Below are 25,369 nucleotides of genomic sequence, written 5' to 3' on the forward strand. Positions count from 1 at the left end.
AAATCTGTATGTTTAGCAAAGTTGGTGACTAATGGCATCATTTTTTTGAACAAAACATGCTATTGTAAAATACTAGCAGGCAGGTGAAGGTGCTTCAACACATGAGCAGATTAAGCAGCAGTACTGAGCCTGATATTACTGTTTGCTTTTTCAAGAAAAAACACAGATTATAGACTATTTTGTTGAAATAGTTACATAATGAGATTTACTTAATATGTTTCACAGAAGCATTTTTACTGTAAAGGCTTCTTAAAGTGATCTAGAACAATGAAAATATTTTCACAGATTTCCTTTTTGTGTATTAAGCGAAAGCTTAAGGAAAGAGGCAGATAATGAGTAGAGGCCAAATTGTATGTGCTGTATTTCAGACATACAACTGTTAGGTAGCTTAGCTGATCAAATCTCAGATATTGACTGGTTTTCAGGGTGCATCTTTTGGGGAACAAAGATAAAAAAATAATTGTGTAGTCACTGCTTTGACTAGCCCACCTGCTATTTTGAAATTTTATTTTCCAAAAAACCAAAAGTGCATTAATAATTTTTACCAGTTTTACATCTATTATAATTCCCACTAAAGGAAAGCAGCTGCTTGTTATAAATAATAAAATAATCTAAAAATAACAGAAAATATAATCAACATAGTTGGAGCAATAAGAACACTGAAGGGCAGATAAATAAAAGCAGCCCATCCGTTATGTTTAAAACAGTATCTGCAGTTCTTAAAATTAAAAGAATATACAGAAGGAGAAATGACCATACCACAGAGCATACAATGTTTCACTTCTGCCTTATCTAACAAGTTTTTAAATTTTATGTGGAGGAGTCATGGAACTCCGTGGCATAGATTACGTCATGTTAGTTATGCTCCACAAATTTTGCTTATTATTTCTGGCATTCTATTATTGTCAATGTGTTGGAAATCTCAGTCATATTTTTTCTCAAAACTTTTTGATCTATATACTTGGATTTTTCATCTTAGATATTTAATTTTTTGCTCTTGGCTTTTTCATTGCAATAAATTTATGTAGTTAATAGTTTGGTTCTGGTTTCAAGAAGAAAAGCTTGAGTTTATGCTGGAGTTCATCAAGGAAAATCACAAATAACTGGACTTTGGTACATTCAAGTTTCCTGAGTTTAGTAGAAATCAGACCAGATAGATGTCTCTAATGTGAATATAAAGGGAGCTAAGTCTGAAAACAAAGGAAAGAATATGGGATCCACATTGCTATCAAAAATAAAATTCCAATACATTATTCTAGAGTAGTAAGAGAAATTAGCTGGCTTTTTGCACTCATTAAAAAAAAAAAAAAAGTTCTGTTCAGTGATAAGCGTTTACTATAGCTCAAGGTCCATAAGTGCCAGCTTCATTTTCTCTGGATACAACAGGCATTTCATTTTTTCTTTTTATATATACTTTAGGAATTCTGCCCAAGAACAGTGAAAAGTCTGGAGTACGTACAAATCCACACATCCTTGACTGGAGACCCCATGGCTAAATTAAATTGAATTCCTTTTAGTTTCTCCTTGTGTAATATAAAATATTCATACCTGCAACAATGAAAGATTTGCATAGATTGGTGCAATAAAAATTATATCTGTTGTAGAATTTAATTGTTTTTGACAGATATGCTTGCAAAATTGATAATAAAGCCTGAAAATTGTACACGACAGTATGAATGCCAGCAAAGTAGCTCTGCACAGCAAGCTATTAATTCTCTTAGCAGTACATTACCAAGGTACAAATAGGGTAACAAGTCTGTTACTGTCAGACAACCTGCACAGTAGAGCATTCAATGACAAAGAGAAAACCACATAGTAATTCATAGATTTCTTTTATGAAGGAAAGTGAAACTGCATCTTAGTTGCCATTACCATCTTCAGAGAAATGGCAGGGAAATAATAAATGCCACTGCAGCTTTTGTGGTAGCAATAGTTACTTGCAGTATTAAAGTCAAAGATTTAAAGGTGATCATTGCCCATCAAACTAAAGAGAGAAAGAGATCCAAAGCAGAAAAATTATTTAGGAATCATATTTCCATGATCTCTGAGAAAAGGCATTCTTTGTCACTAGGTTCAAGTTTTAGCTGATCTGTATAGTAATCTGTTGTTTGTCCTCCCAGTTCTAAGCACTCAATCTGACATTTGATACAAGAGCAAAAACATCCTTTAAAATTTTCAGTTCATTTTCTAGATGACCTACCATAATCAAATCCTTGGTTTCTAGGGCTTGAACATGCTTCTGCTGAAGCTGATGGAAAAACACTTCCTGGCTTAACTGGGATCATGATAAGGGCAACACACCATTTAATAACAGAGGCCACAAAATATCAGGCTGCTCTTTGCTTGTCAGATCCAGGCACTATTCCTGTGGGCAGAAATCTCACAGCAGTTCACGAAGAGGAAGAGGACTTCCAGACTTCGTGTACTCTACCCACAGAGAGAGGAGGGGCAAGGGCAGGCCAGGCACGTCAGGATCAAATATTCCATCAGCATGGCACAAACGATAGTGTGGCGAGCACGTGGCTCAGGGCAGCCAGGTGCTGTGTGCCCAGGTTGTGCTGTCTGCCTGCATGTAGCACCAGGTAGCACCTGCTGCCAAGACCCCTCTGGGGTCCTGCACCTGAAATGCCAGGATCTGAAAGGAAAGCAGGTGCTGGTGATTAGATGTTGCTTCAGCACACAGTCACAGTCACACTCCCTCACTGTGGCTGCTCCTCTCTATGTGATGACAAGGAAACCCAAATGGAGGTATTTCATCTCCTACAGAAATTTTGCTGCGGGGTTGGAGGGGGAAGTGAGTTTGGCATTGCTTTGAGGAGTGGGCCTAGTTCAGATGTTCTTGTTTTTAATCTATCAGGCACCTAAGGGGTACTTATTCTTAGAATGCTTTTCTCTGCGCTGGCTCTCCTAGAGAAAATGACTGGGTTAAATTCCCCCTCACCATTCCTATCACCTGCATGGCTAGGAGAGGACACAGAACTCAGGAGCTATTCTGTAGATTTCTGCAGAAATGAAATTTTAATCTTTTTTTTTCATGCTATTTTGGTCCTATAAATTTTATCAATGGTTGGGGTTTATCAAGTGGGGTGTTGTCATCAGGACAACTATTTTTGCATCTGATTTATTTCCCTTCCCTCTGTCCTACTGCTAGAAGTAACAGGCAAGAACTGAAAGAAATTAAAACCATATTTTTTTGGTTCACCCTGTGTGTTTGACAGCATTTTGTATCTATTCAGCCTCATTGTTTCCTCAGTGCAATTATTTGGCTTCCCATTTGTGCAGCCATAATAGAAGCTGAAAGGAAAAAACATCTTAAACCAAGAGGAATAATACTGTAGTGTCATAAAGATTGGCAGTCTAAGTAGCTGAATCTCATAGGGAATCTTGATTTTATTGATTATATGTAGTCAATGGAATCTTTCTCATAAATGTGTAGTCTGCATACATTTTCATAGACTTAGTTAAAGCTTAAATTATACCTTACAATTAGACAATTAATTTGGGCTATTGCTCTGAAGTGCTGTCTAAGCATTTATCTCTCCATATTTTAACCATACTGCCACGTATTGAAGTTGTGGTACCATTTCATTATTCCTTCAGCCAATTCATCTGAAGAGGTTCACATCCTGCCACAGACACTTGTTCCTTCCCACTCTGTGCCCAAAGTGTGCCTGGTTGTGCTGACTTGGCTTTTTCTGTGGCCACACTCCAAACCATGGCTTTAACAAGACATTCTTTTTCCAAAACATGCAGAGACAAGCTGAACAAGGCTTTTTATAAATTATATTCTTTTTTTTTTCCTGTGTGCATGCAGTTCTGTTTTAAAGCACACCAGATGATAGCTAGGTTGATCTACGAAAAGAATCTGGAACTAGGAGTAAGACTAACTCCCAAAAAGAACATCTTAAATCAGATCTACATCCAAAGAAATATTGAAAAGCCCGTAAAGCTTTCTTGGTCTAAATTTTGGGTCCATTCTGGATGAAAACAAGTATGAACTTGAAATGCTTTCTAGCCTGGGAAACTCCCTTCTCTGAGATTGTGCATGGCAACACAGCCTTTAGTGTTTGATGTCCCTTGAAGCTGGTTGTAGTACTTCTTTGATGGATCCCTTATGTTCCTGTTGTGCTGTTGGTGCCTGCTTCTAATCAGTCCCATGCATCCCAGACAGAATTCCCTAGATTTCCTATCTAGACACTTCTTTGAATTAAACCCCTTGTGTCTGATCTGAGCATGGGGCTTTATGGATGCATTTATGCTTCAGTAAGCAAGAACAGCTATATATTCATAACAATTTAATCTTGAGATTCATTTTTGATTTTTCTTGTTCTCCTAGGATCTCACAGGTCTTCTATACCTGTTCTCACCCAGGAATACTGTAGTGTGTGAGCAGAAACAGGCATTTGTGTGCATTCATGTACACATTTGTGTGAATTCATGTACACATATACACACACATGCACAGACACACACATACACACTCTTCCAGTAAGAGAGCCAGAAAAAGCAGTGTGTGCCCCACTGAGATAGTGCCAGATAGCACAGGCCACAAGAGCCAGGGAGGACCCTAAAGACCTCCTGGTGCCTTTCCTCACTCAGCTCATTGTCCTGCTCCATGGCCACACACTCACTACAATCAGTGCCCAAGCTTGGAGCTCTAGTGACAGACATAGTCTGGTCCCAGTTCTGGTTCTAACTCATTTAAATGTGGGTACACAATTCTCAGTCAAGCCTTTTCAATGACTGAGTACATTTTAAATAACAAAATTAGCAAAAGACGGATTTTGTACTAATGATGATTGCATAGTGATGGAATTCTGAAGTTAATAAAACTGTTGACTAATAATTCTAAAATTTCCCCTCTTAGTTTATATATGAACAATTAACAGCATCTCCCAAACTCTCACTCAGGGCTGAAATTTAGCTGGCTCATAAATACTTCAGTCTTCATTGTTTCATGCAAAGCCACTGCTTTGGAAGCCAGGCTCCTGGGGGATCAATAAGTGTTTTTTTTCAGAAAAGTAGCAAAACTCATTTTGACTTTTTTTGCTAGATGAATCCCTTTGATTCAGATATTTTTATTTCACTTATGTGATCATGCTATTAGCAGTGATAATAAAATGATAAATTACACAGTTATTTGGGGAAAAAAAAAGAGCAGGACAAGTGTTTCAGGCACCTCAGTGAAGGGTGAAGATGTGGCTATGCTGAAGATGTTTTTGGTTGTTAATAGGTCATATAGTTTCCTTATAAGTCATTCCTCTGGAAAGTATGGGTGGAAATACTTTTCCAGGTAGCAGGAGGCTGTGTTCTTTGATATAAAAGTGCAGAAGTTGCCCCTTTCATATATTTGGGGAGCATAACTGACATAATGGATAGAAATTACATCTGATGGTGTTCATATATGTTTCTTTCTATGCTAAGGAAGGGGAAATCATCCTCACAGAAGGGCAGACATTTCCATTGATTCTCTTCTGTCAATATGCTGAGACTCTGAAGAAGTCCAGTGAAAATGACTGCATGCAGAAATCAGGCAAGGCACTTAGGGAACCTGGACACTAATATGTTCACTTTCAAAACTCATCTTCAACTGTATTTTCCATTTCTTTAGATTTAAAACATAAAATTACAGCAGTAGTCAAGTGTGGGCAGACTTACAGACCTAATAAAGAATGCAGATTTGCATTAGCTTCCAAAATTTAAGGTTTTGAAATTGAAAATATACTGAAGACACGCACTGCAGCTGGTGAGATTTGGCTTCAGACTATTGTAAGGAAGGAAGTTCTTGAAAGTGCAACTCTTTAACAAATTCTACACTTAATTTCATTTTTGTTTTGAAGCATTGAGAAAGCCAGCTAGCCTGCATATGCTATACTATATTTGCATGACACAAAAAGAGGACAAATCCTATGCACAAGTAGCACACAGCCCTGGAAAATAACTCAAATATTTAAAATGTATTCCAAAAGATTTTGTTTTAAAGCTAATATAATGGCACAATTTCTGTTTTACTGATTTCAGTTCTGAATTCTATCAACAGCTCAATATGAGCCGATCAACTGCTATGTCTTTTTCCTTTAACAGTGCCAGTTTTATGAATACAATATGAATCTTTTTCTCCCTAACCCCTAAGGGTGAAGTAATATAATTTTTTTCTTTCTAGAGTATTCATTCATGTTAAATGGTCTTAACAAGTCACTTTAACTGTCTGTGTTCAAATGGGTTACTCTGAAATCAAGAGAGGCCACATTTGAATTTCCAGGCAGTGTGCCATTAAGAATCCAATTAGGGGTAGTCAGTTGGTTATGAAAAGATGAGATTTTAACAGAATTTCAGGCTGGAGGACTGCAGAGTTTCTAGTCATATGTGTATGGCACCTGTGCCCTTGCTCCATGGGAAGTCAGACAGCGCTGATATGATTGAAATTTTTTCAGATACATTGAAATCTGTGAACAGATCAAGGCCATATTGTATATTGAATAATAGAGATTCCTCCATATAAAATAGTTTAAATTAATGTTTTTATCCTTAAATTTAAGTGGTCTTATTCACACAGCTGTGATGTGTCATGAACAGAAAAATAACAATTGAGAACAGGATTCTGAACTACAGTTTCCAACACAGGATGGGACAGTGTGATTACTGTGCAAGCAGCTGTCCCCTTTAAATGAAGGGCACTTTTACAGAGAAGCTGTATAGGATAAGAGAGGAATAAAATAATAATGTGCCCAAGTAAAGGGAAGTAGGGATCTAAAACATTTCCTAAACCTACAAAATCAATAGACTCAGACATCCAACTGAGTACTGTACAGGTTGGTTTCAAAATTAAGTTTGTGTGATTTTAATTTGTTTTTAGCAAAAGTATATAGGTCCTCTCATTCAAATCAATGGGATACTTACTAGTAGACAAAACTGGATGTAAATTTACCCTGATGTCCACCTAAAAGACATAAACATGGTTCTTTCTACTCAACCCATTGCCAGTTAAAGTTAAACCTTAGTTCCTAATGATTTGTGAGAAGTATCTATTAAAAATTATATTCATGACGCTATGGAGTAAATTGGGATGCCAAGAGAACCTGTTAGCTTTTTTTCAAAAGTTCAAAACCAGGCTCCACACAACATTAATGAGAATGCACAATGAAAGTTTTAAAATATATTCTCCAAAGCTGACTTGGTTTTCCTCACATATTTTATGCATCAAAAGAAACCTGGGAAAATCAAAATTATAACAATCTTATATCAGCTGGAGGACTGTTTTATAGCTTTATTTTCTCTCTGTTAGAACAAGAATAAAACAAAAAGTGGTGTTTCAGTAATGGCAACATTAAACAAAGAGCTTAGTATATTAAAAGACAGGTCTAATGTGGTAGCAAGATATAAGCAGCATATGCTTTTGAGGAAGGAAAAAAAGTGTAAGCTCCTTGCCCAAGAACTTAGCATAAATCTGAACTGAGAGTTCAAAGATCCTTATTTTGAGCAAGACAGTGTTGATTCATATGGATTAATAAGAACATGTTTATATATCATCTCGTGGAATAGGAGGTCTGGTCTGTTGAAGGAGTTAGTGATTTGGCGTTTATATGAAGCAGACCATCTTTTGAACCACTAAGGTACTAGTTTAAATTATTCCAAGTTTACATCTCTGTAACTAAACCTTAGTCTGGAGAGGTGATTTGATTTCCCTGAGGTAGCTTGAACAAGATTGCTTATTCACATAAAATGGCCTGTTTGCCATGTACTCTGCTCATGGAGTCCTTCTTTTACTTGCCACTGATGTACGGCAGGGGTTAAACATGTCTCTTGCAACACTGAAATAAGTTGTCTATGCAAAATGTTTGAATCCATTTCTATACGTGGTATGGAAATTTTGCTAGATAACCTCAAGCAGATGAAGGCTTTCCATGTTTTCAGCCTGCAGCAAGAGAAAGGAGCAGCACTGAGCTGTTTAATAATTTTTTGGAATATTGTTGCTATAAAAAACTGCTAAATATTCATCTGTTAACTTCTAATGTTAGCCATAAATACAAACCTTTACAAGTGTGATTTATTTCTGTATTGACTCAAGGCAGTGCTTTTTATTTCATTAACAAAATATCTGTTGTGATGATTTAATTTCTGGAAAGAGTGTGTATTTCTGATTTCAGTCCTTGTGCTGGGTTGACCTTGGTCAACTTCCAGACCACACCCAGCCACCTCTCATTCTATTCCTTCAGCAGGATGAGGTAGGAAATAGTTTATGGAATGAGATAAAACAGGGAATTTACCAATTACCACTTATCAATTGCCATCACGGGCAAAACAGACTCAGCCTGGGGAAATTAACTTACTGTATTGCCAATTTAAAATAAGTTTGGATAGTGAGAAGCAATGAAAAATTAAAAGAACTCCTTTCTTTCCCCTGCCCTCTCCTTCTTCCCAGGCTCAACTTTATTCCTTTATACCTGACTCCTTGGCCTCTGCAACCCAAGGCTATGGGGAATAGGGGTAGGAATCCATCTGTAAAAACTCCTCTCTGCCTCTCCTCAACACACATCTTTCCTGCCATGTCCTTCCATGGGTCCTTCATGACCAGCTTGCCTATGCGTGGGGTCTTCACAGGCTGCGCTGTGGCTGCTCCATCACAGTCCGCTCCACGGGCTGCTGGGCAATTCCTGCCTTGGTGTCTGGGCCCCTCCTCCTCTCTGCTCTCACCTTCATGCCCACACGGTTGGTTTAGGGGTTTTTTGAAGTTCTATCTCACAGACCTTTTCCTCACCAACATTTTTGCCCCTCCTTACACACGCCATCCCTGAGGCGCGGCCTGAGGTGGGCGGTTGGATCCGGCTGGAACCGGCTGTGTCTGGCTGTGTCTGGCTGGAACCGGCTGTGTCTGGCTGTAACCAGCTGGAACTGGCTATGCCCGGCTGGAACTGGCTCTGTCTGGCTGTGTCCGGCTGTGCCCGGCTGTGTCCGGCTGTGCCCGGCTGTGTCCGGCTGGAACCGGCTGTGTCCGGCTGGGGCAGCCCCGGCCTCCCCTCACAGAGCTGCTGTTGCCGCTGCTGCTGGGGCTGGGCACCACAGCCTGTACGGTGCTTTTTTTCTTTGGAATGTTTAAAACAGAAAGTTTGTAATTTATCAGATGATGAGCAGCAGTGTGAAAAGCCCGGGTTTATATGAATGGAGTGCAGGTAGGGTGTGTAGGGGAACCACCAGAAAATTAAATTGTGTAAGATTTTGGACAGTGGCATCCTGCCTTTTCTCATGAGGAGGATGGAATGTTGGGCAGACATAAAAAATGACACCTTAGTCTAAAACTTAAAAGTTGTCCCAAATTTCTTCCCTTTACAACCTAATCTATTGTATTCTGTCTCTTTTGGAGACTGTATTACACTTATTTTTAAAAGTGTCAATGAAAATTTCCAGGGGAAGAAACTCAGTTTCTTGTGAAGTATTCCAAAATAACCATATTCTGATAAATTTCATAGTGTTTCTGTTAATGTAAATGCTTTTTAAAGTATTATTTTAGGGAAAAGTCATCCAATTTGACAGTGTGCATCAACTATTTCAAAACCATTTAAATGTGGGGTAAAATATATTTGTAGAAGCAATAGGATTCATGCCTTCTTTTTCTCCATCTTTGATATGGTCCAGCCCATGACAGGTTGTACAGCATGCAGCACAGCAGGAATTAGAGCAAATGGGCAGCAGAGCAGCCTGTGTGTCTCTGTGCCCTCAGTTCAGCCCACCAGGAAGGGATGAGATTCTTCCCTTAGTGCTGAGAGAGGGGACCAGCCCCTGGTGCTCAAGGGGAGCACCTCTCAGGTTCTGCTTATCAGCCAATATTCAGAAATGCCTCACTGGCAGACAGCCAGTGTGACTGCCTGCACTGCACTGCACAGCATCTCATCCTCCAGGAGCTCCCTTTGGAAGGGAACACCAGGCAGCACAGCTCCTTTGGAAGTGGAGGTTTGACCATGTTCTTGGATGTAGATTGCTACTCTACATGTTGGTGTAGATTACATTCCATGTCATTTTGACTTCAACTTGATAGCAATGCTGAATTCCTTCCTGTGCAGTGCATCTACAGAGAGCATGTGGCCTCATATCTTCAAAGAGGTCCCATGGCAATGGTAGAACCATGCAGGTGCATGTTTTTCAGATGTCTTCTGGCAGTGACACCTGTATATAAGTCCACAAAAGTTTACTTGTAGCCTCGTGTTGCCTCACAGGCATGAGAATGAACAGTGAGCTTATTTAAATGAGGGTTTTTATAAAACCAAGTCTAAAGTAAATATCCAAGAAAACTATTAATACCACACAAAGCTATAATAGACACAAACAAAAAAAACCAAGCACTTCTGTTACTTGGGACTATCCTGATGACTATAATGAAGAAAACACGTGCAAGTGATATGTATAGTCTGTGCAGTTTGTAATACAGTTAAATTATCTGAGTAGACTCACACAGGACACAGTATGGAGTGCTTATCCTTTTTAGCAGGCATACAGATATGCCTTCTAAAGAACCCACCACCATGCTATTCACAGTGATTCATTATCTGTGAATGTGGCTCTGAAATGCAAGGTGGAAATGTAAAATACATTGTACCTGTTTTCAGTAAATGTCTTTTCTTTGTAGGTATCTTCATTTATCTATATAAGACTCTTGATTATTGCTACTAACTAGATAATCAGCATTTAAATTCAAAGACATCTTGGATTTTGCTGCAGATCCCTCATGCCATTTCAGTGGGACTGACCACTGTTTCTTAATGCAACTTTTTAGTAGGTTTTTTAGAATATCTCATACCTACTCTTTAGTAGGTCTTTTAAAATATCTCTTAAAATATCTCTTTCATCAAGCATTTGCTTCACATTTACTAATGTGAAGAGATAGCAATGAGGAATACAAGTGAATGAGATCTGCACTAAGATGCAGTGATGGCAGGAGATTAAGATGTTGGAGAGCTGTGGTGCATGCTAAAGGAACATTTGCCTGAAGCAATTCTGCCTGTGAAATACCAATACTGATTTAGAACCAAACACTTACTGATTGATTGATTAATATTATTCATTAGCTCTGGCTCCAGGCTTTGTCAAAAGCCTCAAACTACCATGGGTTGTCTTTTATTGATTTGACATTATAATATTCATTTAGCCATAATACTGCAATGAAGGAAGAAGATGTTAAGAAAAGTAACTCCTGAAGGTAGACTAATAGCTTGCATACAGACAATTAAACTTACAAGGAGATGCATATGGTGCAGACTTACTCTTGCCAAAGTTTCACAAGCAGGCATTTCCAGATTCTGGACAAAAATGTTGCACCACGCTGTGTCAATCTGTCTGTGCCTTAGGCTGACTGTCTCTTGGATGCATGGTTATTCTTTAATATCAGGAGCTTTACTCAGGCAGAATTACTGTGCAACATATTGCGCATTGCTGTGCCTTGCTCAAAGTGCTTAGGGATAAATGCAGCTCTGGCAGGAAAATTAACGTGTTGCTTTTCTGCTTTATTTTATTTTAATTATGGAAAGCAGTAAAGTTGTTTAAAGGAACTTGCATTATATATATATAATGTTCAAAACCCCCAAAAAACTCACTCAAATATACCCACAATGAATATTGTATATGCCAAAGTGTAAAATAACTAGGGGAAGAACATTGCACTAGGTTGTCTTGGATGGATTCAAGAAATAGATAGTAAAACTTTTATATTTACAAAATCCTTTCTTCTTCTAAGTAATATGTTTTACCTGCAAATTTTAGGAAAGCAATTGAACTTGCAATGTTTATCTATATTTACTGTGTCTTTGATGTCATTCATTGAATAAAATATATGCACATATATGTTTATATGTATACATACATATAGAAGCAAAGTAATGTGAACTTGTTGCACACTACAGCAACCTGCCTCAGTCATCTGAGCACATCTCTGAAGTGAGGAAAGATTATTATCCTTATTTTGAGAATTAAGCAGAGACTCTGTCTTTAGTTCCTCTAGGTCCCCAAAGAAGCCTTTGGCAAAGTATGAAATTAAACACATTACTCACCAGTCCTGCACTACAGCCATAACCACTGACCTGAATGATGGACACACTGCAGTAGTCTTCAGTCTTTCATAACAGTTATTCTTGATTTTTTCTCCACATCTGATAACTGTGTGTGACAAAATTCTATGACAGCCAGCATGGCCACTATGTTTTTCTCTAGTAATTGCCCTAAAACTTCATATATCCTGTGCTGACTCAGGCACCTTTGGCTACCCAGATAAATTGAATCTCTGGAAAATTTGGGTCTGTGTGCATTATGGGGACAGAAGATCTGGCAGAGATCTTTGATCTCACTGTTCCTGGAACTGCAATTAGGAACATCCATCTGTGACCCCACTGCAATATGTATAACACACTTCTGGAACCAAAGAACTTGTAAGAGTCATTACTGCAAACTCAGTATGTATTACTAATGTCAAAACCATACTGAAGTTCCATCACTGCATGATGCTGGTATGTGCTTTAGATCTAATATCACCTATAAAAAATGGTCAGAGTGTTTGCACAGCTTCCTATAAAGTATCATAATTTGTAAAAATAAATGTCAAGTAGGCTTGACAGATAATAAAGACTTTATTGTATAAGCTATAGCTAATTTTCTCCTGAAATATGTTGACACCATTCCATCTAATGTAATCTGAACTTGTGGTAATATATGATCATTATGTATACATCAGCAGCTGTGTATCAGGTGTTGTTGTGCACCCTTCCTTTCTGAGTCTTATTTCTCACTGTCCCTTCAGTCTGACTTTTATTAATAACTAGCACAATAGTGAAAAATGTCAATCATTTTCCTTTCTCATTTGCTTCTTTGGGAAATGGAGAGGGTGCACAGGAAAGGGGAAAAGAGACTTCAAACTGTTGTATCCTTTCCTCATTTGACGTCAGTGTCTATAAGGATTCAGGGGCCCGAAGATGAGATTGCAGTGAAGGATGTGAAGGCAGACTACTTGAGATTACACAACTCTTATTCTTCCTTTAGCTGCAACATAGAAGAGTTTAAGAGGTTCCCTAAAGAGCAGCCTAATATTATGTCCTTCAGAAAAACATGGTTTTTTGGTATCTCTTATTCCTAGAGTAGATTTTTCTTGTGTGAGAAATAGCTTAATATCACCTAAGACTGATGATGTGGACAAGAATGGCACATAAAAGCAAAGGTATAGGATAATATCACTGTTTATCCAAAGTCCAAAATTCAATTACAGGGGCATTACAGTCTTCATAAGATCAAAAATAATTCTATCTTTTTAATTCTTATTCTCCTTGAAAAAACAATAGCCATATCAGCTATCTTTCATCATCTTCTGCACCTCTTTTTAAATAATTTCTTCTTCCATGTGTACCCACAATTTTTCTGTGCAGGCAATACTTTGCATTTGTGAAAGATAAGTGATTTCCTGCAAGTTCACTGCTTTCAGCTCTGGTGCACCAATTGAAGAAACTGTGGTGTAAATGAATGCATATCAGTTCACGTTTTTCTGAATTTCCATCTTTTCACATATGCTAAAAAGCACAGCTGGACATAAACATGCCATAATCACTCATAGTGCCATTCTATTTTGTGTTAATTTTGAAAATTGACTGCAAGATGCCATGCTTTGTTAATTGAAGGATTCTCTCTGATCTTAGATGCATCTTGATGCAAGTCTGTAGAGAGCTAGAGAGTGAGTCTGCATCCTCTGGCAGAGCTCTAGTGCCTGAATATTTATTAGGAGGATCATACCTGATAAAAAATATGCATAATACTTAGTCTTCAGTGAGACCTCTGTTTTTTTACTAGCATGGGTGCTTTGTACAGAACTTGGTTATATGTGACAGGCACACTAAAAAGTCCCTAAATAGCTGTTTTCACTTTAACCTTTTTTTCCTTCCCGCATTGAGACATCTTTTTAGAATCCTTAAGTCTTGTTTGCAGCAGGGAAGCCTCATAGTTTTCCATTTCCTTAATCCTTGTCTTCCTTAAAGTGGTTAGTTGTTGTCAAAGGGTTGGATCATCACCATGATATCATGGGTACATCATCTCACCTGGTTATTCTTGAAGGACCTTTTCTCTTTTCATACCTAACATGCATTGTCTTAACATAGGCTTAAGAGAGGCTCCTAATACTGCAGAGACCCCCAGCCAAGAATTAATGGCAATTCTGAACTTCAGTTCCCTTGTGTAGTAGAAGTGCCTCCTCTGTATGCCAGGGGCCTTGGAGGCAGCATGACAGGCTTTCCTCTCTTCTGAGGAAATGGAGCAGAAATGACTTGATGAGGAAACTGATAATTTCCACAGCTTTTTTGTTTCAGTAGAAAAGGAGGCAAGAGGTACCTTCAGTACTGGGGACCTCTACAGATAAAGAATATATATCTCTAGGAAAAGAGCTGAGGGGGCTTGGGGTTGGTTCTGAGGTGGGAAGTCTGTCCCCAAGGCTTCAATAGCCTGTTCAGGGCATAAAACCAAGGAACAGTAGCCCAGCCTACAAAGCTACCAGCTGGCATAGGTCCCTTGGTCACATAGGAAAAAATCTCTGCCTATAGTTTCAGGTTTAGCATATGGAGATGAGCCTTTTTTAATCCATCCTGTGTGTGGGTTCAACTTCTTAAAAATAGTTGCTGCAGCTGCACACTTTGAGTCTCTGTTCCTCTGAAGTAGGAGGGATGCTGAGCAGGTTTACAGCGCAGTGTCTTGAAGTAATGTCTCCCCACTGCCTTTAATTCTCCTGGGGACACCTTTTGCACAAGCCAAAAAGGGGTTCTGCTTATGAGCCAATATTCATATGAATGCATAAGCACTGTCTAAAGTAAGTGTGAAAATGTTACCAAAAATTAACAGCACATTGAATAGACCTTTCAATTATTCATTGAGAGCCTACTTATATTCCTTTTTGGCATTATACTCAGAAGTGTAACGATGCATTTTCTACAGATTTTATGGATTAGAAAATCATAGGATTAGCCACTCCATAAATTAATCCTGACGCATGTTAAGTAACTCATCTAAAAATGGATGCTTCCCATATAGGAAATGAATAATTAATTTTTGTTTTCCTGGTAAAAAAAAATCCCTCAGGTGCCTTTCTGTTTTCTGCTGAAGCTGAATTTTTTTAGTCCTCTGACAGTGTCTTACACCCCCCAATATGTCTTGTTTCTATGGAGACACCAATGAACTGCAGCTTGCATTCTTCTGCATATCACAATACAAGGTTGCTTCAGAATTTTCCCAGTGTTTCACTGTCTTCTCTTTTAATCAGAAATTAATCAATAGGTTCAGTAGTCTTGTCTCATGCACTCATATACATTCACAGGCATATATGATCCCTGTGACTGTTAGCCAGCCTATAAACACAATATATGCTTTCAAAGTTTTAATTTAGAGAACAGCACATTTTATATTGAGGCTTATAAGACCGGAATTCTGAGCTGTATTGGATGGCAGTGTGGGAAGATAGATATCTTGTATGCAGTAGATGAACTGGAAGGATTTTATACTTCATGCTTTTCAAGAATAGGAAGGATGTGTGGAGTTCTGGAATGAACTATAAAATATGTTTGGTTCTTTGAATTCTATTAATATTACCTGATATTAATGAATTCTGTTAATATTATCTTATGTTTTTGTTTGCCCCTCCTCCCCCCCCCCCCCCCCCCATAATTTGTATGTGAATATTCACCCCTCATTCCTCCCATCCTGAATGACCAGTTATTTCAGGATGGTTCTGTAGATCTGATTCTCTGAGCCATATTGTTCCTCTGCTGTGAGCACAAGCACTCCTCTGCAGGGCAGCAGGAAGTAAACACTTGTGTGGCAGAACACGTGCTAGCAAACAGACAAAGAAAGAAGCTATGTAAATGATTTTGTTTATTAATTAAAAATGTACTATGAAGTAAACAGTATTTTAATTATCAAGAACTAGTGAGACTGAAATGATGCCAGAAGTTGTATGCTACTGTTAGTGAGCCCTTTGAAGTCAATAACATACCTATTCTTCCTTCAAGGTAATCTGAATTATTTTCCCCTGGTTAAACTGAACAGGTAAAATAGAACCAGGCTGGTGCTGGTGCCCTGAGTTTATTTTTTTATATTATTATCTCATATTATGCTGTAATAAATTTCCAGTAACAATTCAAAATAGCATTTGCAGAGGCCTCATAATAGATAAATGTTTATGTAAACCACCTGGTGATGGCAACAGATTACATCTGATGCTCAGTTTGTGTGCTAAGATGTATCCTGGGCAACTTTTTTCTTATTTTTCTTTGTGCTACTCAGCAGACTGTATCCTCCTGCTGTTTCATATGTTCATTGTGATCTCCTCTAGATAAAGAGTTGGGTTTTTTCCATTTTTTAAAGACTTCTGAAGTTAATAGTAGTCACTAATTGTGCTTAAACAGCTAATAATCCAATGAAAAATAAAGGGTTTTGATGATACACTTCTAATATTTCTTGCCAATATGTTTGTATTTATGCTAAGACATGCATATATACAGATATAGCTACGTTCACCTTTCATCATTGCTTTTTTTGTCAAACTGAAAAGGTAAAAACACAAGCCTTTTATAGACATGATTTCAGAAAGAATGCTTTGTTTGAAGTCTATGAACATTTATTGCACTCTCAATCTATTTCAACTGTTCAGTATTTTTGTTAACAGACAGAAAATAAGGTTTAACCTCTAGAAGGGCCAAAGCATTACTGCTTTCTCGAGGATAATAATTGTAGCTATGCCAGCTAGCACATAACGGTTAAATATATCCTTGCTTTTGACAGAAGCTAGTGGAGTTGGAACAGGGATGAGCATAGCTTATTAAATATAGCTCTTATGAAGACTGCTCTATAATTACTGTGACTTTTCTTTGTATCATTATGATCATAGGCTGATGAAAACAATGAGTCATGTGCTTTGAAAAGGCCAAGAACTATTCAGCCAAATAAAAAAGATTGTACCTAGAGTAACAGCCCTGTTAGTTTTCTTGGAGTAGTCTATGTAAATAATGTACTATAAAGGTTAAATAACTTTCACCAAAGCTCCTTCTTCCACTGATAAAAGTTAAAAACTTAGAGGAGAATGCTCTTAGGAGGATCAAAAATGCTTCATTCCATGAAATCAAATACATATCCATGAGCAAATCTTCTGGAAGTCTTTTTAATTGAGAGTGGGTTTTTTGTATAAAAAGATATGCTGATATTTTTGAATGTCCTCAAGTCTTTTCTGAAAACTTCAAAATGAAATGACCTATATACTCAAAATACTATGATTACAAAAATGCCTGATTGTCCTTTTTTATCAGCTCTGTCACTTCTCAGATTCAAAATAGTTCTGGATTCAAATATTTTCAGTCTTTTCTAAGCCATGAGAGATTTTTGTGGTTTTTGTCCCCAAAAGAAGAAAAAATGTCAAGGGTATGTTCTTTTGGTCTAGATTATATCCATTTTCCCCAGGTCTGTGATGATACTACTGGGGAGGCAGACCCTGATGCAGTTGCTGTATGTCAGGAGTAGTGAACTTGAGCTTTTCAACAAAGACCTCGGTCAGGGCCAGAATCCACTGTCTTCAAGACTGCCCTTGCTTGTGAAGCTTTCCCCTATGTGTACTTACTGAAAACTAATTTTTTAGAGGCCAAAAGTTTGACACTTAAAAAATTCAGCAGCTCAGGTCTTATTAGTAATGAAGATTAATAATTGCATTTTCTTATTTTAGATTTCATGAGGCAATTGAGGTTCATCAAAACTGAGGAGTATTTATTCCAGACTTTCATTACAAAGAAAATGTGAATCAGTAATTTCAAAGACAAAGTTAGGGGTTAAGAATAGTTGGTATTCACTGTTGTGCTCGCAGAGCTGGAAAGCAGATAGGGCCACTATGTCTGAGATCAGGGCTGGCTGCCTTTTCAAGCAACCACTTGACAACTCCTTCTGTGAACCAAGCCAGCTTTGTATTAAAGGCTTTATGTTCATTGCTTGACTACATGTACTGGAAGATTTATCTGAAGGCTCACATTCCTCATGGTTGTTACTTACTTTCTCACTTCTAGCCTAATTTATTCTTGGTTAGTGTGTTTGCAGGTCACCAGTAACTATGCAGGTAAAATAGAATTTTTTTTCCTTCTCTGTTTATGCTTTTTGATGTTTAACAGACACCTCTCATGCTTCCCTTAGTTATGCTGGAAATGTATTTGGAAATGTTTGTGTCTGTGTTGAATTCATATATATTCTCACTATGTGTGTCTATTTATGTAAAAAATATTATCTTCTATTTAATATTATTTGTTTGTTATCACATACCCTTCTGCACAGCCTTAAAGCAACCTAATTGTTTTGTCAATTGCATGGAGTTAATTCAAGTATCTCAAATCTATAAGGGTAAACTATAATATGAAACAGTGAGTATGAATAGGTAAATAGAAAGGAGAACTCTAGTAAGCACTTCAAAACCCATTCTGAAGCAAGTACAAACTTTCCAGTAGGTTTGGTTTAGACAAAAGCAAATATATAAGCAGTCAGATTTTCTATGCCAAGGTTTCACAAATGGCTTCCTGGTAATGCCACAATTAAACATCAGTCAATTGAAAAAATAACTTAGTGAAACCAATTAAAAGGAATTATTTTGACAAATGGACTTTTAGACCTTGCTGCAGAAACCTTGGCTGATGACACATTCCAGTTGTCCGATGTGCTGCTATAATGATTAGTCTCTGTTTCAGCCTTATTTAACAGTTTCATTAATAGTATTAAAGAAAGCAAGTGAACAGCATGTTAATGAAGTCAGCAGATGATGTAAACAGCAGGAAACAGAAAATAAACGATACTTAAGAGGTTAGAAACATGAGCAGAAGGAGTTATGAATGTATCATATTCTGATTGAGAGAAATGAGAAGCTAATGCATCTGTGATAAACTACTTCAGAACTGATTTTATATGCCCAATACATATTAACTAAATGCAAAAAAATATACACATTCAATTACACTAAAACATTCTATTTTCTGGTTGTAGAAGGTCCAGTTTGTAGTCATTATAATGTCTAACAGGGAAATACTGTCTTTGAAAGAATGTGCAGATAGATTGTGTAAAAGACTAGACATGCAATTGCTGAATTTCACACAAATAAATGGGTTGGAAGAGCAATTTGCTGTTGTTCAGGCAGGGGTAATGTAGGAGGAAAGACAAATGCAATGAATGAACAAAAAAGGAATGGAGAGCAAGACTACTGTTATCCACATACCTGAAATGTGTAAGCATTTACAAAAGATATGATTTATTTAGCATTACCACATATTTGATATCTTATCAGGAAAATATTCTTTATTAGATGAAAGCAATCTCTAGCCATACCAAATGAAGATTGAAAAAAACATATATACAGGCTGTAAAGCAAATTTAGTGCCAATTAATGGAAACCTAAAACAGGCTGTAGGCTTCCACTCACTTGCATACAGAAATGCCAAGTCCAACACCCCTGGCTGTGAATGCATGTTACAGAGTTCCTGAAGATTATATCTAACCTATACTTTTTCCCCCCTTCCCCAACAATATCCAAATTATAGGAGAGGAGACTTCCCAAGTGCTCCATTCAGCAAGCCCAGTCCCACACAAGCTCTAAAATATTTCCCCTTCCCCAGTGTGGTGACATGCACACTGCAGGCAGACTGACAACTACCTCCTCCAGTTGGAACACATAATCATCAATACCCTTCTGAGCTCATTTAAAATGTGACTAACTTAAGCCTCAGCTCATACATTGTCAAATCCCACTTGGTGAGTCTTGTTCCTGTTCCAGCTGGAGATGGGCCCACGCTGGAATTTGGGAATCTAGTTTTCACATTCCAAAATTGAACAAAGAGACTCGGACTCATTTCTAGTTTCCTAAACTGCAGTCATGTCTGTAAGTAAAATGCTGAAACATTAGTTGTCTGGGAAAAATAAATGAGTGATGATTTTAAGAGATAAGCTGTGGCTACTCAGTGCAGTAGCTTCCAGCTTTTTGGTGCTGTTCCCAGAAATGCTTCAACCATGGTGAGGAGCTCAATTCTCTAATTAAAAAAAAAAATTGTATCAAATATTTTTCAGCTTTACACTCTCAAATTAAAGCTTAAAAACCTCCAAGGAAGGAAAGGAGGCCAGATTGGAGGGGGAGGAGGTGAGAGGAAGGAAACGGGTGGAGAAAACCACTATATTCCCAAGATGCAAGGAAAGTTGAAAAGTAGAAGAAAAAATATATTAAATCAGTGTAAACTAAGAGGTAAGTTTAAGGCATTTTTTTACATTGAATGTATGTTTTGTTGGGGTATTTTTAGCAGTAAAATTCTGTGTACTTTGCAAACATTTGAAATACATTTAAGTGAGGTAATTGCTTTTTTTTCAATTTCTTCTGCTATGAACTTGATCTATATTTTTATTAAGCCTATCAAAGGATGTGTTGTGCTGGTATTTTGCTACTTTTCTGCTGTTGCTGGGTAAAACTGTCTATTACCTCACCAATGACCTACATGAAGTGAAACAACATCCCATGGCAGCAGACAGGTTGTTTTGTTGTAGAGCTCAGCTGCAAAAGTTAATTGTTTATGGAGGCTTAATGGGCATTGTGCTCCTACTTACCTAACTTGCTGCAATTCAGTAGTGTGTTAGTGTAGCTTAGGAAAAGAGCCCCTGAAGTAATAGATTTTGGTATAGTTAGGAAGATAGTTGACCTGTGTTCTCAACTTGAGGTCAGAGCAATGTCTTATGTTTTTATTAGTGTTGTTGCTGTTATTGCTATTTGGTGTGCTGCCTATGCAGGGGTTGTATACATTAAGTTTTCATCAGAGACCACAAGCCAGCTGCTGAATAGTAAAGCTTGGTGCACTTAAAAGCTCATTTATTACTGGGATGTTTGTTGCTATACTGCCAAGAGCCTGCCAGAGATGCAACAGAATAAAAATATTGGTGATGAATATGACTGTGCTTGTATTGCTGCACCAAAGACTTTGCACAGTTAAGTTTAGAAAGGAAGGAAGAAGAAATCTGGAAAAAGTAGAGGCAGGTGTAAGGAGGTTCTGCATAGCTGTACCAGCTGGGTAGAGCAGGGAGGCTACAGATGTTCCTGTAGCCCTCAGCACCCACTGCATACATAGACCAGATTACTTGCAGCATTTTTATTTGTGAAGGTTGGGAACAGTGTAGGGTAAGTGCAAGACAGCTGTCAAAATGGGAGAGAGAAAAGCTCTCAGTAGTTAGTTGATAGTGAAAAACCATACAAGAGATGGGGTTTCTAGGGAATGCTGCCACCTTCCTGTCTGATCCACATCCAGCTTCTGTTGTGTCTGGTCCTCTCAGGCTGGAGGTCATACCATGTTTAAAAGCTTCTGATGTCTCAATTGTTCATGGTTTTATCCAGTCTTGTTTTTCAACATGTTTACACTATTGATTTAAAAAATGTTATGGAAATAGGTTCTATAAATTAATTACATTGTCTTTGGTTTAAGCCTTGTGTTTGAGTATTTTATGGATTGCCTCTAGTGTTTTGACTGTGAAAAGTGAATGCTTGTCATTGCCCCCTTAAGCTGTCTGCTTATCAACTGAAAAGATGCGGTCTGCTTAGATTCCTCATGTCCTTGTTCCTCTCTGTACATTTTCTAGCTGTGTTATGTATCTTCAGTGATTCAGGTGAAAATGTTAGTGATTTGATGCCTTCTGAAGACATGTATGTCTAATGACTATGCCTCTTGCTTGTGCTCACCACTTAGCCTTCCTTAACTTTTCTAAATATTTTTTTCAGAGTTGAACTGAATACTTAACTATTTCTACAGATAACAGTTACATAAATATATGCATGGCAGCTGTGCACTTCAAGATGAATATATTATGGATGAAGAGCTTGAATGCCACAGTATTTGTACTATTTTTATTCAGACACATCCTGAGAATTTAGCATCAAATGGCCTAATTCTGCTCTGAATCTAAAGCCAGTGAATTAAACCAGAAACTCCTACCAGACTTCACAGGATCCCACTCTGCTCTGCCTATTAGAGAAATGAGTGTGACATCACTTTCAGAATTGTTCTGAATTGTGCATGAAGCTAGATATTAAGAAGGGCAGTCTTTTGTAGGAAAGGAAACTTGGGAAAAAAGAAAATCCAATTGTTTAGTGGATGCTATGGTGGCATTGAGGCAAACAAGAAGATGAAGATGGCTGAGCAACAAGAGCTGTGAGGGTTGGGCAGGGAGAGCTGGCTGGCAGCTGAAGAGTGAGGGGAATGAAAACACAGCCCAGCAGGCAGGTAGCCAGCAGCTGCAGTTGCAGACTCCCAGAAGTAGCAGGGGCGCTCCTACATTAGTCAGGTACTCTGATATCAGAATTCCTTCAAACATCCAAAAGGCCTTGGACACCTATGAAGGTAAATGGGAATAAGGGATCCCAAGCCACCTGCGCCATTTTCAGCCTTGAGGTGTCTGAACAGAAATAAAAAGCAAGACAGAAATTGTGCTTTAGAACAGACTGGACAGCTGATGACTCTTGCAGGCTTTATTTTGTTCTGTAGAGATTAATGGAAAGCATTTTCCTCAAACATTTGGAAACCATGACCTATATTTTAACCAAATTCTTAAATAAATAATTAATATGGCTATTTAATTATTACTCCATCACCAGACAAAATTATCCAACCAATGAAATAATCATAATTATATTCTTCCCAGTACCTGCCGTGTATTCTTGTTCTTTCTCATCTGTGAGTGCTTTGAACAGTAAGGGAACCCTTTTAAGCTGATGCAGTTTAGTTTAGTATGAGAATAGAAGGAAAATAAATGTTTAAAATAGATTCTACATAGAGAAAATAGAGTTTGGGCATTTTCTCAAAGTCAGATGCTTTTGCTTATTGCTAATGTCACAGAAGAGAAGTAGGGGAACACTCCAAATTGCTAAAAACACCATATGTAAAAATTAGCCATTTACTTAGAAACTAGCAGCTTACGATAGGAATTGATGTGTTGGCATTAGTACATCATCTACCAGGTGTGTTCCATCAGATTCACTTCACAACAGATGTTAGACAAGAGTGTCATGAAGAAATTCTGGCAGGCATTAATAAAGCTGTGCATGGCAGCACTTCAGGAAGAAAAGCTGCCTTTGATACTGCTTATTTGAGGGTTTATTCAAATGTTCAAACAGGTTGAATCTAGGCAAATAATAGCAAGATGGGGTAATAAACAACAAAAGCAGTCTTCTATCATGTGCTACCCTGAGCTTTGCTATATTCTCAGATTGTCCTTTTGAGACAGGGAATACCTCTCTGACTTAAACAGAAGTCTTGGTAACACCTCAACAACTCATTCAATGCATTGTTCACCCAGATGCAGCTGGATCAAATGGAATGGGGACGAAATGGTGTCAGCATTTTAAGGACTCTTTGACTTGAGTTTTACCAACAGTTCTTCTGGTAACTGGCAATACTAAAGGCTTTATCATAGCACAATACCTGTTTTGGCCAAATGCTGTCCTTTTTCCTTCTCTCAAGTTGTGCCCCAGCAGAGTGTCCCTTGCATTAAGCATCTCTAGATGGCTTTTGCTCTTTCTGCAAAGTGTGTATTTCTCCATTGTCCCTAGGTTTAAAAAATAGGTGAATATGCATGAGAGTGTGGAAAAGAACTGAAGGCAAACCCTCTTCCTCTTAGAAAGTGATCTAAGCTGGCAGAGGACAGCCCCAGTAGTTGCTCTCCATGTCTACCATGCAGAAGGCACAGTAGATGACACTTCAGCTAAAGCAGAAATGTTTAAATGCCAAATAGATTGGATAAAGAAAGGCATTGTTTTTTACTATGTTCCTACATCTGATGTGCTCCATGCAAAACACCACACAAAGAAAAAGCCAACTAGAAAGATCTTCTATTTTCCACAATTTTTTCTACCCCTCTAGGGAATGCCTCCCTCTCCTGAGGTGGCCCTTCTTTCCCCAGCAGTCCCTTTTTCATCAAGGACACTCTGCCTGTAGTCACAGCAACTGTTAGAAATGCACAAAGTTCCAATGTGAACTTCATCCTCTTACTTTTCATCACTGCTATGAACACAGACAAAAAGAGAAAAAGAGAATCAGAATCATTAAGGTTGGAAATGACCTTTAAGATCATTGAGGCCAACTGTAGACCTAACACAGCCAGGTCTACCTCTAAACCATGTCCCTAAGTGCCACATGTACTTGTAAATAAAATCAGGTCCCTATAATACATTCACTTTCATGTCCAGGTATATTATTTAAATATTGCTGTATAACAAATTATATTAGAAGTGTCCAATCCTCACTAGATTTTTCTTCTCATTCTTGCACATTCAGATGCGTTCTTACCATAGTTCAAAAGGAATCTCACAGATGGTTTCCTGTCTGGCAGTTCTTGGGCCTTTCAGGTTCCACTGTTGGGGCTTCTATGCTTCCTGGTTATAGGACTTTATCCTTGAAATAATTTAAAGTAGAAGGGAAAGCAAGAAATACTTAAATACCTCTTCAAATGTTATTAATAGTCTTTATTTTTAAAGAATAGTTGTTTCTGAAGTCAAGGAAGAAGCTGTTTTAGCAGAAAATTTGAGACAAGTTTTGCCAAATTTCTCAGCAAATGAAATGAGAAGTGTTTTAAAGAAGAACTTTGATGTATGCAAGAGTGTTTATGCATTTAGATAGCCATTAACTTCCATATTTGAGGGAAAGTATGGTTATGTTTTGTGTTTTGGACAGTCTAATTTACCAATCAGTTTTAAATGATTAATGACAAATATATACCCTGACTTTTATGGCCATTCAAGTTTTAAGGAAAGGGAATTTTCCTCACATCTGGTGCTCTCAGGAGCTCTTGTGAGCTATAAATGGTCAGGAAAGCGATTGGCACTGTAAAGTGAACTAAAGGGCAAGGGAGGGATGGATCTGAAAGAAGCTCTGCTTCTTATTTCTCTTACAACACAGCTGATCAAGTACGGTGAAGGAATCTGCTCTTGGTTTGAATCAGTGAGGCAGTATTGGTTGCCTGGAATTAGGAAAGAGTTGACTTTTGGGGTAGTTTCCTTCCCTTTCAGTGTGTCTGATCATTCTCAGGTAGGCTAGACAAAACCACAAACTGCATCTGCAGAGGTAAACTGTGCAGCATCAGAAAAATACTCTGATGGAAAAACATCTTATTCGCTATCAGTTTAGCATTCTATAAATTGAATAATAAATCAGTACTGAAGCACCTTTCTGATGATGAAGTGGCCTTTGAACTCTACGTGCCAAACTGGGCTGTTTGAAAAACTGACCATTTACCTCACTCCAGGTGACATTCAGTAAGCAACAGATAGCCAAGAGAAGAGGGAAACTGAATCTTCAGTTTATAACCATCTTAAGAA

The 25,369-nt window shown here is 37.9% G+C and overlaps 1 protein-coding gene across 27 annotated transcripts in view; it reads left to right on the forward strand.

Moving 5' to 3' along the window:
• DLGAP2 (DLG associated protein 2) overlaps positions 1 to 25,369 on the forward strand; it is a 456,578-nt gene that overhangs the window by 138,556 nt on the left and 292,653 nt on the right. For 8 of the 27 annotated variants that reach the window (XM_071441798.1, XM_071441806.1, XM_071441843.1 and 5 more), the window contains exon 2: positions 20,092 to 20,263. The exons of 18 other annotated variants lie outside the window; for them this stretch is intronic. In XM_071441798.1, coding sequence (XP_071297899.1) covers positions 20,092 to 20,263 — 172 coding nt within the window. Of the gene's footprint in view, positions 1 to 20,091; positions 20,264 to 25,369 lie in introns of those variants that run through there. One more of the 27 variants, XM_071441965.1, reaches the window with a different exon arrangement.

Source organism: Agelaius tricolor, unplaced genomic scaffold (genome assembly GCF_023055355.1).
Source record: "Agelaius tricolor isolate 1412-34295 unplaced genomic scaffold, bAgeTri1.0.p SCAF_1, whole genome shotgun sequence".
Lineage (NCBI taxonomy): Eukaryota > Metazoa > Chordata > Aves > Passeriformes > Icteridae > Agelaius > Agelaius tricolor.